This window comes from Syngnathus scovelli, chromosome 2, assembly GCF_024217435.2.
Source record: "Syngnathus scovelli strain Florida chromosome 2, RoL_Ssco_1.2, whole genome shotgun sequence".
NCBI classification, from domain to species: domain Eukaryota; kingdom Metazoa; phylum Chordata; class Actinopteri; order Syngnathiformes; family Syngnathidae; genus Syngnathus; species Syngnathus scovelli.
Genome location: NC_090848.1, coordinates 26377652 through 26390616, shown reverse-complemented (window position 1 = coordinate 26390616; position 12965 = coordinate 26377652). Strand labels below are relative to the sequence as shown.

Sequence of the window (12965 nt, the reverse complement as noted above, 5' to 3'; positions counted from 1 at the left end):
GCTGATCGCTGCCACCTGTACCGTGTTACCCACTGATTAGGTCGCGTTGCCACCTGTACCGTGTTACCCACTGATTAGGTCGCGTATACAGGGGCCGTGCGCAGGTCAGTCCTCGCTGGTTCGTCCGCTTTGACACACGTACATCTGCCACCTGAGTCCCATTTGCTGTGTCGCGAGATGCCTGGACTCTGTTTGCCCGACCTGACCTTCTGCCTGTCCCTGACCACGAGCTTGCTTTGCTGGTTTGCCACCACGTGAGCTTGCTGACCAGCTCGTCAGTCGCCTCGTTCATCTGCTCTGCTGGCGTTCTAGCCTCCCTTTTCCCCTTTTCCCATTCCCCAAATAAAGAGACCGTGTTGCACATGGTTGTCCTGCCTCGTTTATGACAGTTGTATGCAATGAAGCACACTGCTCAAAGGCACGCCCCATGCTGTCAGCGGGTATTTAAACGCCGTTCTTCTGTCACTTATAAACCCGCAGAATAGTTAATCCGCAATAGGTGTGAAGTGGCGAGGGATCACTGTATATATATATATATATATATATATATATATATATATATATATATATATATATGTATGGTCCTTGTCTGCTTTTATGCACTATAAGAAACAGTTGTTTTGATAGCGAAACTGAAGTTTGCCCACACACCAGTGCTTCTTCCAACGTTTGACTCTCAATTCCTCTGCTCATGCTAGGCATGCCTCTCTATATTCAGTATTGCCAGTTGTGTACAGAAATATAAGTGACCAAGTCAGGAGTGTTTTTTTATTGGTGGTTGAGGTGCATACTTCTGGTTTCTCTTGGGTTTGGGAGCAGAAAAAGGCCAAAATAGCCGCTGCGCTTTTGGAACAAGAAAATAAAAACCTTAACTTGCGACTGCCAGCATTTACAAGATATTTATCAAAACAAGAAGCCCAAAGTATGCAATAATACACATACCTGGCAACTATGGCTGCCCTTTGACCGAGGTGAGCTACAGTTCAAACAAGAGAACGTGTGTGACAGCTAGAGGGGTTAGAAGTTAACCCCAATATTTTGCCATGGACCATTGAACCCGTCGTTAAAACACACGAGGAACTTATCTCCAGTAGCTACAGCCACTCTGGTACTGAAAAAAAAAAAAAAAAAAAAAACGGCACTATAACAAAGTGTACATTTAGGTTAAATGTTCAGAGTATAGAGTCATTAAGCAATATGAAGTGTGCAGTAGTCCAGTGATACTGAAAGACAATTAGTGTGAAATTGTGGCTATGTCTTTACTCAATATAAAGTGTCTACTACTGTGGGAATATTGATCAACAACAACTGTGCTAATAATGACCCAGAGCTGTGGAGTCCAACTGCCATTGTGAAATATTATTCAACTCTTAAATATTTCTGATAAATGGAAAGAAGCCATTGAAACGTCTATTGGTTTGAGTCTGCATTATTCAATAGTGCTTACCATACGAAAGAACCCCAAAGTATATAGTAACTCTGATGGTGATGTTGGAGGTGATGTTAGAAGGGAATTTGAAATTTGGTCCTGCAATCTGCAACTGAGCTGATGTAAAGTATTGTGTTGTGTTTTGTTGTGATGTGCTGCGTTGTATTGTATTTTGTTTTTGTTGTGGTGATGTAGATCTTGGAGAGACTGAACAAAATGTGTAGCAGTGGCGTATGGAAGAAGCAGCAGAGGTTGCTGAAGAACATGGGCGCTCATAAAGTCATGCTGGACTTGCTGCAAGTATCGTATGACCAGGTGAGACCGCCAACCCCCAAAAAAGTGCTTTACATTCTCATGCAGATGATATCCAAGTTTCTGTTTTCTTAAAACAGAAGCCTACTCCTTGTACGATTTTGAGGAAGAAGAAAAGCGGAACATTTCTCGTCATTTGTTTTAGTTTAATGCATGGCTATTTTGCATCACTGGAAGGACTGTAAGTGTTCACCTAAAATGCCCACTTTGTTATAACGGCTTTAGATCGAGGGTTGAGCGGCTCATCTTAAGTAATGCATCAGTATGAGAATAATTCATTCATTCATTCATTCATTCATTCATTCATTCATTCATTCATTCATTCATTCATTCATTCATTCATTCATTCATTCAGCAAGCCCTCACAATACGTTTGGGTCTGCCAGGTCAGACTCTTCCCGCACCCTCGGATCCAACCTGGGTTTTTGGAATTTTGATTGTAGTCAGCTTTTATTTCAATTTCATTTTGTAGACCTGAGCCGGAATCGAACCCTGCGCTTTCAAACTGTAAAGCAGACATGCCGCCCATTAATGGAACCGTTTTTTTTTTTTTTTTTCATATTTAGTTCTAGATTTTTGATTAGTTTTCATTAATCTAAATAACCTTGAGGCCCGCACACCACCAGATGGTAATCAGTTCACAGCTACGCTCCTTTCTTCACCTAAGTGTCCAAAGCTGCAAATCCGATGACAGTCAGGAAGGCGAAGAGAGGCTACCCTTTAATCCAACAGGGCCTGAGACTAAAGAAAATAAAATTTTCAAAAAAATGATGTCTTTCACAGCTTGGTTGTAGTACTATAATCTTTTTCATGTTGCTGCCATAAATTATCTTTGTCTTGCCTTCAATCAGCGCAAAATATTTGCCATGTCTTAACAGGACCATGGCAGAGAAAGTATTTCTGCTTTCTGCAGCAGTGACTCTAAATTGTCAGTAGGTGTGAATGTGAGTGTGACTCCGCTGGCGACCAGCCCAGCGTATACCTTCCTTTTCACCCATTTAGCTGGAATAGGCTTCTGGGATCACGAGCAACTCAAATGAGCTGTAGAAATGAGGTTGGCTTTCAACATCCAATCAATCAAACGTGTCAATCTTGATGCTAGAAAAAAACATGATGGACAACCTTTTTCTCACAAGTTACAACCATAAGGCTACGAACCAAATGGAAACTCAAAGGATTTGAATCCGTCCTTTTGACCACCCAAATATTCCTGATAATGATTGAAATTGCGACCAAGCAACAGCAATGGGATCATAACATAAATAGAAACCTACTTAAATGCAGGCTATGCGCTAAAAACGTCTTCTTGTCTTCCCTGTTTTGGTCTGTAGAATGACGTGAAGATGCGAGAGATCATCAGATACACTCATCTTTTCCTGCAGAAGTTCTGCATGGGCAACCAAGAGAACCAGGCTCTGTTGCACAAGAACCTCAGTCTCTTCCTTAATCCAGGGGTAGGCAGTACCAGTTCCAGTTTCCTACAGTCATGTTGAAGTTGAGCTTTAGGAAAAAAGCGAACAGCACACCCAATACATCACAATGTTTTTCGTTGTACCAAGCCTTACATTAGGAAACATGGTGCCACACTGGATCCGGCCTGCTGGATGCCACAAAGGAGAAAGACTATTTGTACAATATGAAATAAAGAAATAACAAAAAGAAGCTAAGGAGTTAGGCAAAGCTAGAGCTACCTGACTTAGGAACCAACATGTATTGACCCTTAAGGTGATTTTATTGGAAATCATGGAGACTCAACACATTTTTCACAGTCACCCCTGCTTGACATTGACAAGAATGTTTAGTCATGATGTTAGTTTGTTGGGTTCAAACTTGCTGTCATAGTGAGGTGGTTGACTATCTGTGACTCTCTCCTTACTGTGCAGCTGCTGGAGGCGGAAACTGTACAGCACATCTTTAGCAACAACTACCAGCTATGCACGGAGATATCGGAAAGTGTCTTGCAGCATTTCATCCACTGCTTGGCCACACATGGACGCCATGTGCACTACCTCAACTTCCTGCACACCATCATCAAGGCCGAGGGCAAGTACGTCAAGAAGTGCCAGGACATGGTCATGACTGAGGTGAGAGTCTTACCAAGATTGTTTTTCTAGCATGGACATGGCCTCTTGTATGATCAATAGATTGTCTCTGCAGCTGACTAATGCTGGCGAAGACGTAGTTGTCTTCTACAACGACAAGGCTTCCTTCAATGTCATGCTGGAGCTGATGGCTGAGAGCAGGGAGGGCATTAGTGAAAAGAGCCCGCTCAGGTAATTGCTGCAGCCGTTGTATAGCATCCGTGTGGAAAAAGGTATTTTATGAGAGGGTGTGGTGTTGTGCAGGTACCACATCTCACTGGTGGAGCTGCTGGCGGCATGCGCTGAGGGCAAAAATGTCTACACGGAGATTAAGTGCACATCCCTGCTACCACTGGAAGACATTGTCCGTGTGGTAACGCATGAGGACTGCATCACCGAGGTTGGCCATCTTTTGTGTTTGTACATGCATGCTGAAAGACCACAGTATATCGTGGCAATTACCTCACCTACTCTATCTCTGTGTCAATGCTCATCAGCATTGAATGCTGACAAGCACACACAGGGATGAGAATTTTCCGCGGATCTGCGGATTTCCGTGGTTTTTTTTCCGTCGAAAGTATTTTCGTGAATCGTGTAAATCCGTTGAGAAAATTATTTCTTTATATATGGGGGGAGTTGGCCGGGCAACATTAGCCTCGGCGACTCGCAACCATTCCCCCGCCCACCGCAACGGCATATATATATATATATATATATATATATATATATATATATATATATATATATATATATATATCCCCCCCGCTACTTTTCTGTGCTTTTTCACATTTGCCATTCTCATCCCTGCAGTGTTATAGGTAATACTACAACTTTGAACGTAGCAGAAAATGGTACTAACATTGCCATGCGAAGCAGTTTTCCGCCCATGGCCCACTCTAGTCATAATGTCCGTGATGCCCAGAGTGTGAGTGGCCCCTTTGCAGATGAGAAATGGCCAGCAAAAAATGATTATCAATAAGGTGGAAGGTGCTGCATATGGTAAATATTAATCGGAAACCTTGTCAGGAGACTCATGAACTTAGTTTCCTACTTGAATGCCCATCAACCCTCGTTTGAATCAACACTCTAAAATGGATACAAGGGTCTCCGCCCCATCTGCCTCGGTCTCTTTACATTTCCTTTACACCACCGTTTCCCAATCAGATTACACAGATATTACCGGGCACCATATGTGCACTTTATCTGAGGTTTTTATTCAATTCACTGCAATTTATCGCAATTCTTTGTGCCTCTGTCATGCCATCATTTTGTGTGCGTTCAGGTGAAAGTTGCTTACGTCAACTTCGTCAATCATTGCTACGTGGATACAGAGGTAGAGATGAAGGAGATCTACACATCCAACCACATCTGGAAGCTCTTTGAGGACTTCACAGTTGACATGGCCCAAGTGAGCAGGAGCGCTTTGTTGTCTTACTATTGATCTGTGATTGCTAATACTGTGTGTGCTCCTGGCAGGTGTGCAACAAGCGAGACAAGCGACTTTCCGATCCAGTCTTGGAAAAGTATATAATCAATGTGGTCTTGGACACCATCAACGCTTTTTTCAGCTCACCCTTCTCTGAAAACAGCACCTCGCTGCAGGTCAGCTCAATATTTGCCTCTGCGGAGATGTGCTTTGTGTAATCCTTGGATTTAACTCTACAACATCTCCTCTCATTGTTAGAGTCATCATTCCATCGTCACACAGCTGCTGCAATCATCCGTGCGCCTGCTGGACTGTTCCTGGTTGCAGCAGCAGCATCAAAGCCAAGTTGAGATCTGCATCAAGACTCTTGCAATCACAGGTAACCTTTCATCCAATTCTACAGGAGGCATCCTGTTACTGCTTACACTGTTACACTGCTTTTGAGTTGAGGAGACAGATTTCATGTATGATTATTTCCTTGATTTAATTTTTATTTATCTCCTTCATTGGTGTGTATTTTGATCAATAGACAATGCAACTTTAGCAACTAAACACATATTTACATATCTATGCTTGAGAAGGAACAGGATGAAGAAAATCGTATAGTTCCTGTCCCCTTCCACACAATAATTAGCGTAATTTTTGGTCTATAAGCCTCACCTAATTATAAGACTCACAACCAAAAATTAGGGGAATTTTTTTTTTCATAATTAAGCCGCACCGTACTAAAAGTCGCATGTGCAAGTGAGTTATTTACCGTAATTTTCGGACTATAAGTCGCATTTTTTTTTCATCGTTTGGGTGGGGGGTCGACTTATACTGAGGAGCGACTTATATGTGAATTTTTTTCACAAATTTTCAAAATTAAAAAATAAGATGTAATCTTCCATTGTAAAACGAAATGTAATAACGGAGAAAAAAAAAGAATGTAAAATGAAATAAATAGACAACTGCTCCTCAGTTGTTCACTGTAAATTTGAACTGGAGATCTCTTATTCTACAGGTGGGCGCATGTCTGTATAAAAGTCTAGCACCCCCTGCCATAAGGCTGGAAAACCTTTTTTTCGTTGCCTCCATAAGGTCTCTTTTCAAAGCCGTTTTGTTGTTCGAAAGAAACACGTTACAGACAGATGACAAAAAACACTAGATATTATATACATCATCTTAACTACAGAAAATAATATAGCCACAGTGTTTGAACACTTAAACAGTGACATAGAGACAGACAGCAGTTCAGTCTAACTGCATAGCCTGTTAACATAGGCAGCCCTGTGATTACGCAATCCTCAGAGGAGGCAAGCCAGAGGAAGTTGGCTCCTCCGAGCGAATCGTCTTCGGCTTTAAAGTAACTATAAAAATTCAGCGATTTTGGTTCAAAATGATACAAAACTATTGAAATTAAAAGGAAAATGACTTTATGATAAAAACAATTGAATTTGCTTTTTCCCCTTTTCATCCCTGGTTGGCTCATATGTTGAGCTCTTGCTTTGTGAAATAAAGAGCCGGTTACCAAACCCACATCTTGCCTGGTACTTTGTTGACGCTACAATATAGTTATATAGTACGTAGATCTGTGGAATAATTGGAGCCGCAACTGACGATGAGGTTGACGTCAGTGGCGCACGTAGTTGTGGAGTCAACAGCTGTTTTTTTTTTTTTTTATTGTGTTTCCGAGTGACGCAAGACAAAGATTCCGATGGATTTAATAATTTGGAGTGACACGGATGGTTCGATAAAATTGTTGTTATTTGATATATAGGTTATATATTGTTGTATGGGCCTGTGGAATAATTTGAACTGCAATTGACGACGAGTCCGACATCAGCGGCGCGCCGCACACGCGCCGTTGTTTACATAAAGGACGAAGAATTCGATCGATGGATTTAATAATTTGGAGTGATACAGATGGTTTGATAAAATTGTTGTTCATATTATAATTATTTGATATATAGTTTATATATCGTTATGTGCGCCTGTGGAATAATTTGAACTGTAACTCTGTAACTGACGACGAGTCCGACGTCAGGGGCGCGCCGCACATTTGGCGTTGTTTACAGAAAGGACGAAGAATTCGACTCCAATGATTTGGAGTGACACAGATCGTTTGATAAACGTATTATTTGTTAGTTATTTGAATAACTGTTAATGTTACGTCAGGCCCATTCTCAGCTCCTCGTTTGTGTTTGTCACATCAGCATACTGTATCGTTTAGCCTGTGTTTGCTGGTTCATGTCTGTACTTGGTGTTGGATTTTGTCAAATGAATTTCCCCCAAAATGTGACTTAAACTCCGGTGCGACTTATATATGTTTTGTCCCCTTTATTGTGCATTTTATGGATGTGACTTGTACTCCGGAGCGACTTTTAGTCCAAAAAATACGGTACATTTCTTTTGTCTCCCATAATGACGGTTTGTGTATGCTGTATAAAAGTTTCCTTTCTTCAGTAATGTCCGTCCTAATCTCGTTCTGCCGCTTCTTTGTGTCAATTATATGGCACTATTTGCCTGGCGGATGGAATGCAATCAACACACCAATCTTTGCCCCAGTGACCGTGTCACATATCCCTCCGCCCAGCAAAGCAGTGCCGCACAACAGCGGTCCACAGCCTTTATACGAGTGTATAAGTGATCAAGTCATTACAAAAAATCCATAGATACGCCGCACCGGACGACAAGCTGCAGGGTTCAAAACTTGAGCAAAAAGTAGCGGCTTATAGTCCGGAAATTACTTTAGTCTTAATGGCTTCACAAGCATACAAACCAAACAAATTCATCAAAATAATGCAAACAAACAAACAAAAAAAACACCTTAAAAACCAAGTGCAAAACTTCATGAAGTACAAACCGAATCCCTCACGAGATGATACAAAATATATACAAACAAGAAAAAAATAAATAAATGAATAAATATAAAGACAAATGTAGACACTTACAGCTGTTGTATTGTTCTGTCTTTATAGTTTTTTTCAATTGGAATATATGTATACAATACTTTATCTCATTGTAAAGACAATTCCATAGTTTAAACCCACCACTGATATGCAAATTTGTTTTAAAATTGTCCGTGAATACTAATGTTTGAAATGACCTTTTCTTCTATGTTCTTCATTCTCTGAAGTGACGACAAAATTTTTGGGTAAATTAGTTGGTAATGCCCCTCCGTGAGTCGTCACCTTATCGTGGTGGAGGGGTTTGCGTGCCCCTATGATCCAAGGAGCCATGTTGTCTGGGGCTTCATGCCCCTGGTAGGGTCACCCATGGCAAACGGGTCCTAGGTGAGGGGCCAGACAAAGCACGGCTCACAAGCCCCTTATGATGAATAAAATAAATGGATTGCATTTTCCCTCGCCCGGATGCGGGTCACCGGGGCCCCCCTCTGGAGCCAGGCCTGGAGGCGGGGCTCGAAGGCGAGCGTCTGGTGGCCGGGCCTTCACCCATGGGGCCCGGCTGGGCACAGCCCGAAAAGGAAACGTGGGTCCCCCTTCCCATGGGCTCACCACCTGTGGGAGGGGCCAAAGGGGTCAGGCGCAGTGTAAGCTGGGCGGCGGCCAAAGGCAGGGTCCTTGGCGGTCTGATCCCCGGCTGCAGAAGCTGGCTCTTGGGACATGGAATGTCACCTCTCTGGCTGGAAAGGAGCCCGAGCTGGTGTGCGAGGCAGAACAGTTCCGACTAGACATAGTCGGACTTGCGTCCACACACAGTTTGGGTTCCGGTACAAGCCCTCTCGAGAGAGGCTGGACTCTCTTCCACTCTGGAGTTGCCCACGGTGAGAGACGTCGAGCAGGTGTGGGTATACTTATTGCCCCCCGGCTGGGCGCCTGCACATTGGGGTTCACCCCGGTGAACGAGAGTGTAGCCTCCCTCCGCCTTCGGGTGGGGGGACGGGTCCTGACTGTTGTTTGTCTATGCACCGAACAGCAGCTCAGAGTACCCACCCTTCTTGGAGTCCCTGGAGGAAGTGCTGGAGAGCGCTCCTTCTGGGGACTCCATCGTTCTACTGGGTGATTTCAATGCTCACATGGGCAATGACAGTGAGATCTGGAAGGGCGTGATTGGGAGGAACGGCCCCCCGATTTGAACCCGAGCGGTGTTCTATTATTGGACTTCTGTGCTCGACACGGATTTTCTATAATAAACACCATGTTCAAACAGAAGGGTGTCCATGTGTGCACTTAGCACCAGGACACCCTAGGCCGCAGTTCGATGATCAACTTTGTAGTTGTGTCATCGGATTTGCGGCCGCATGTTTTGGACACTCAGGTGAAGAGAGGGGTGGAGCTGTCAACTGATCACCACCTGGTGGTGGGTTGGCTCCGATGGTGGGGGAAGATGCCGGTCCGACCTGGCAGACCCAAACGCTCTGTGAAGTTCTGCTGGGAACGTCTGGCAGAATCCCCTGTCAGGAAGAGCTTCATCTCCCACCTCCGGCAGAGCTTTTCCCTCGTCCCGGGGGTGGCGGGGGACATTGAGTCCGAGTAGACCATGTGGACCATGACCATTGTTGAGGCGGCCGACCGGAGCTGTGGCCGTAAGGTCGTTGGTGCCTGTCGTGGCGGCAATATCGCAGGTAACCAATTATCTGCGATAAACGAGGGATTAATGTATTCCTTATAGCTCTCTTCTGTAGTGGATACAATGCCTGTTACTCTTATGTGTTTCCCCACACTTCCACACAGTAGCTGATATATGGCAATATAAGTGCACTATACAATATACCGTGTTTTCCAGACTATAAGTCGCAGTTTTTTTCATAGTTTGGCCAGGGGTGCAACTGAAATTGTTAACACATATCATTTCACGTTATTTTCACACTAATCTGCATGAGGGCATCCAAGGCCTGTGGAATAATTAGAACCGCAACTGACGATAAATCTGGCGTAAGCCACATAGAAGAGGAGCGGCTCCATCTTCTACATCTGGGGTTAGCGGAGTTGTTTATAAGTGACACAGAGGATGAAGATTTTGTTGGATTAACTGATTTATTATTACTGTAATTTTCGGACTAAAAGTCGCTCCGGAATATAGGCCGCATTACCCATAAAATGCACAATAACGTGAAAAAAAAGCATATATAGTAAGTCGCCCGGAGTATAAGTCGCATTTTGGGGGGGGGGAATTTATTCAACAAAATCCAACACCAAGAACAGACATGAACGAGCAACAACAGGCTAAACGATAGGTATGCTAACGTGACATAAACACAAACGAAGAGCTGAGAACGGGCCTGACGTAACATTCAGAGTCATTAAAAAAAAAACTCTTACATAAATAACACGTTTATAAAACCATCTGTGTCACTCCAATTCATTAAATCCATCGATCGTCCTTTGTCAACAATGGGTGCGCGCCACTAACGGCGCTTGCACTTCAAAATATTCCACAGGCCCATATAACGATATATAAATTAGATATAAAATAACTATTATATAAGCAATATTATCAAACCGTTCGTCATCCCGTGATCAATCTTTGTCCTTTTTGTAAACAACCGCCGCGCCGCGCTGCACTGCTGACGTCACTTGAAATTCAAATTACAGTAATCCTTTGCTACATTGCGGTTCGTTTATCGCGGTTTCACTGTTTTTGGGGAATTTTTTTTTAAAAATTCACATATAAGTCGCTCCTCATTATAAGTCACCCCCCCACCCAAACTATAAAAAAAAAAATGCGACTTATAGTCCGAAAATTACAGTATGTTATTTATGCTATAGTTATTTGAATAACTCTTATGTTACGTCAGGCACGTTCTCAGTTCCTTGTTTATGTGTTTATTTAACGTTAGCATGCAGTACCGATCAGCCTATTGTTGCCTATTCTATTTTTATTTTAAATTGCCTTTCAAGATGGCATGTCTGTTCTTGGGGTTGGGTTTTATCAAATACATTTCCCACAAAAATGCAACCGATACTCCAGTGCGAATTATACGTGATTTTTTTCTTTTTTATTATGCATTTTATGGCTGGTGCGACTTATACTCCAGAACGGCTTGTAGTCCGCAAAATACGGTACGCATTGCTTTGTAATCTAACACATATTTTACCTTATTAGTGTGAAGGCGAATTATGTTATTCTACACCATTCACTTTATTATTATTGTGTGAAGGCGAAGGCTTTCACACGTCATTCCTGTCCTTTAATGTGTGAAGGCAAAGGCCTACACATACACATACTGTTATTCCTGTCCTTTATTATTGTGTGAAGTTCGAAGGCCTTCACATTTTTATTCCCCCCAATTTTTTGACGCTTAACTCGTTCCACATACTTCAACCGATTCACTCCGTTCCACTTTTAACTTATTCCAAATATTCATGACACCGCTGCATACTTTTTTTTCACTCCAAAAATTTTCCCTTTTCACAAAATTCACAAATTTCCGGCAGATTTTCCCCCATTCATTCTTAATAGCAGATTCAACATTTCACATTTACGTCGTTCCAGTTTGAAATTCACATCATTTAGCGCATTCAAATCACATTGGGTTTATTCCCAACATTGCCTAATTAATAAAATTCACATTTTCACGATTGAAATTTGCGCACATTTTATTACATATGTTATTCTACACCATTCTCTATTATTATTGTGTCAAGGCGATGGCCTTCACACATATGTTATTCTACACCATTCTCTATTATTATTGTGTGAAGGCGATGGCCTTCACACATATGTTATTCTACACCATTCTCTATTATTATTATTGTGTGAAGGCGATGGCCTTCACACATATGTTATTCTACACCATTCTCTATTATTATTATTGTGTGAAGGCGATGGCCTTCACACATATGTTATTCTACACCATTCTCTATTATTATTATTATTGTGTGAAGGCGATGGCCTTCACACATATGTTATTCTACACCATTCTCTATTATTGTGTGAAGGCGATGGCCTTCACACATATGTTATTCTACACCATTCTCTATTATTGTGTGAAGGCGATGGCCTTCACACATATGTTATTCTACACCATTCTCTATTATTATTGTGTGACGGCGATGGCCTTCACACATATGTTATTCTACACCATTCTCTATTATTATTATTATTGTGTGAAGGCGATGGCCTTCACACATATGTTATTCTACACCATTCTCTATTATTATTGTGTGAAGGCGATGGCCTTCACACATATGTTATTCTACACCATTCTCTATTATTATTATTATTGTGTGAAGGCGATGGCCTTCACACATATGTTATTCTACACCATTCTCTATTATTATTATTGTGTGAAGGCGATGGCCTTCACACATATGTTATTCTACACCATTCTCTATTATTATTGTGTGAAGGCGATGGCCTTCACACATATGTTATTCTACACCATTCTCTATTATTATTGTGTGAAGGCGATGGCCTTCACACATATGTTATTCTACACCATTCTCTATTATTGTGTGAAGGCGATGGCCTTCACACATATGTTATTCTACACCATTCTCTATTATTATTATTCTTCTATTTTATTCCCACCACTTTTTTGTCCCGCTTCTTCTTCCACATAGTTCATCCGATTCACTCCGTTCCACTTTTGACGTGTTCCAAATATTCACGAGATGAGCGCTTCCATTTTTCTCGTTCCGAAAATTTTCCGATTTGGCAAAATTCGCGAACTTACGACAAATTTTTCCCCATTCATTCTTAATGGCAGATTCGACATTTAACATTTACATCATTCCACTTTTTTCTACATTGTTCAACCGATTCAACTCAT

The 12965-nt window shown here is 42.1% G+C and overlaps 1 protein-coding gene across 1 annotated transcript in view; it reads left to right on the top strand.

The window, feature by feature from the left end:
- Positions 1-12965, top strand: part of itpr3 (inositol 1,4,5-trisphosphate receptor, type 3) — a 459677-nt gene that overhangs the window by 314601 nt on the left and 132111 nt on the right. The window contains exons 29-36 of the mRNA XM_049754123.2: positions 1625-1744; positions 3073-3195; positions 3625-3825; positions 3899-4014; positions 4087-4222; positions 5105-5230; positions 5299-5424; positions 5507-5627. Coding sequence (XP_049610080.1) covers positions 1625-1744; positions 3073-3195; positions 3625-3825; positions 3899-4014; positions 4087-4222; positions 5105-5230; positions 5299-5424; positions 5507-5627 — 1069 coding nt within the window. The remainder of the gene's footprint in view (positions 1-1624; positions 1745-3072; positions 3196-3624; positions 3826-3898; positions 4015-4086; positions 4223-5104; positions 5231-5298; positions 5425-5506; positions 5628-12965) is intronic.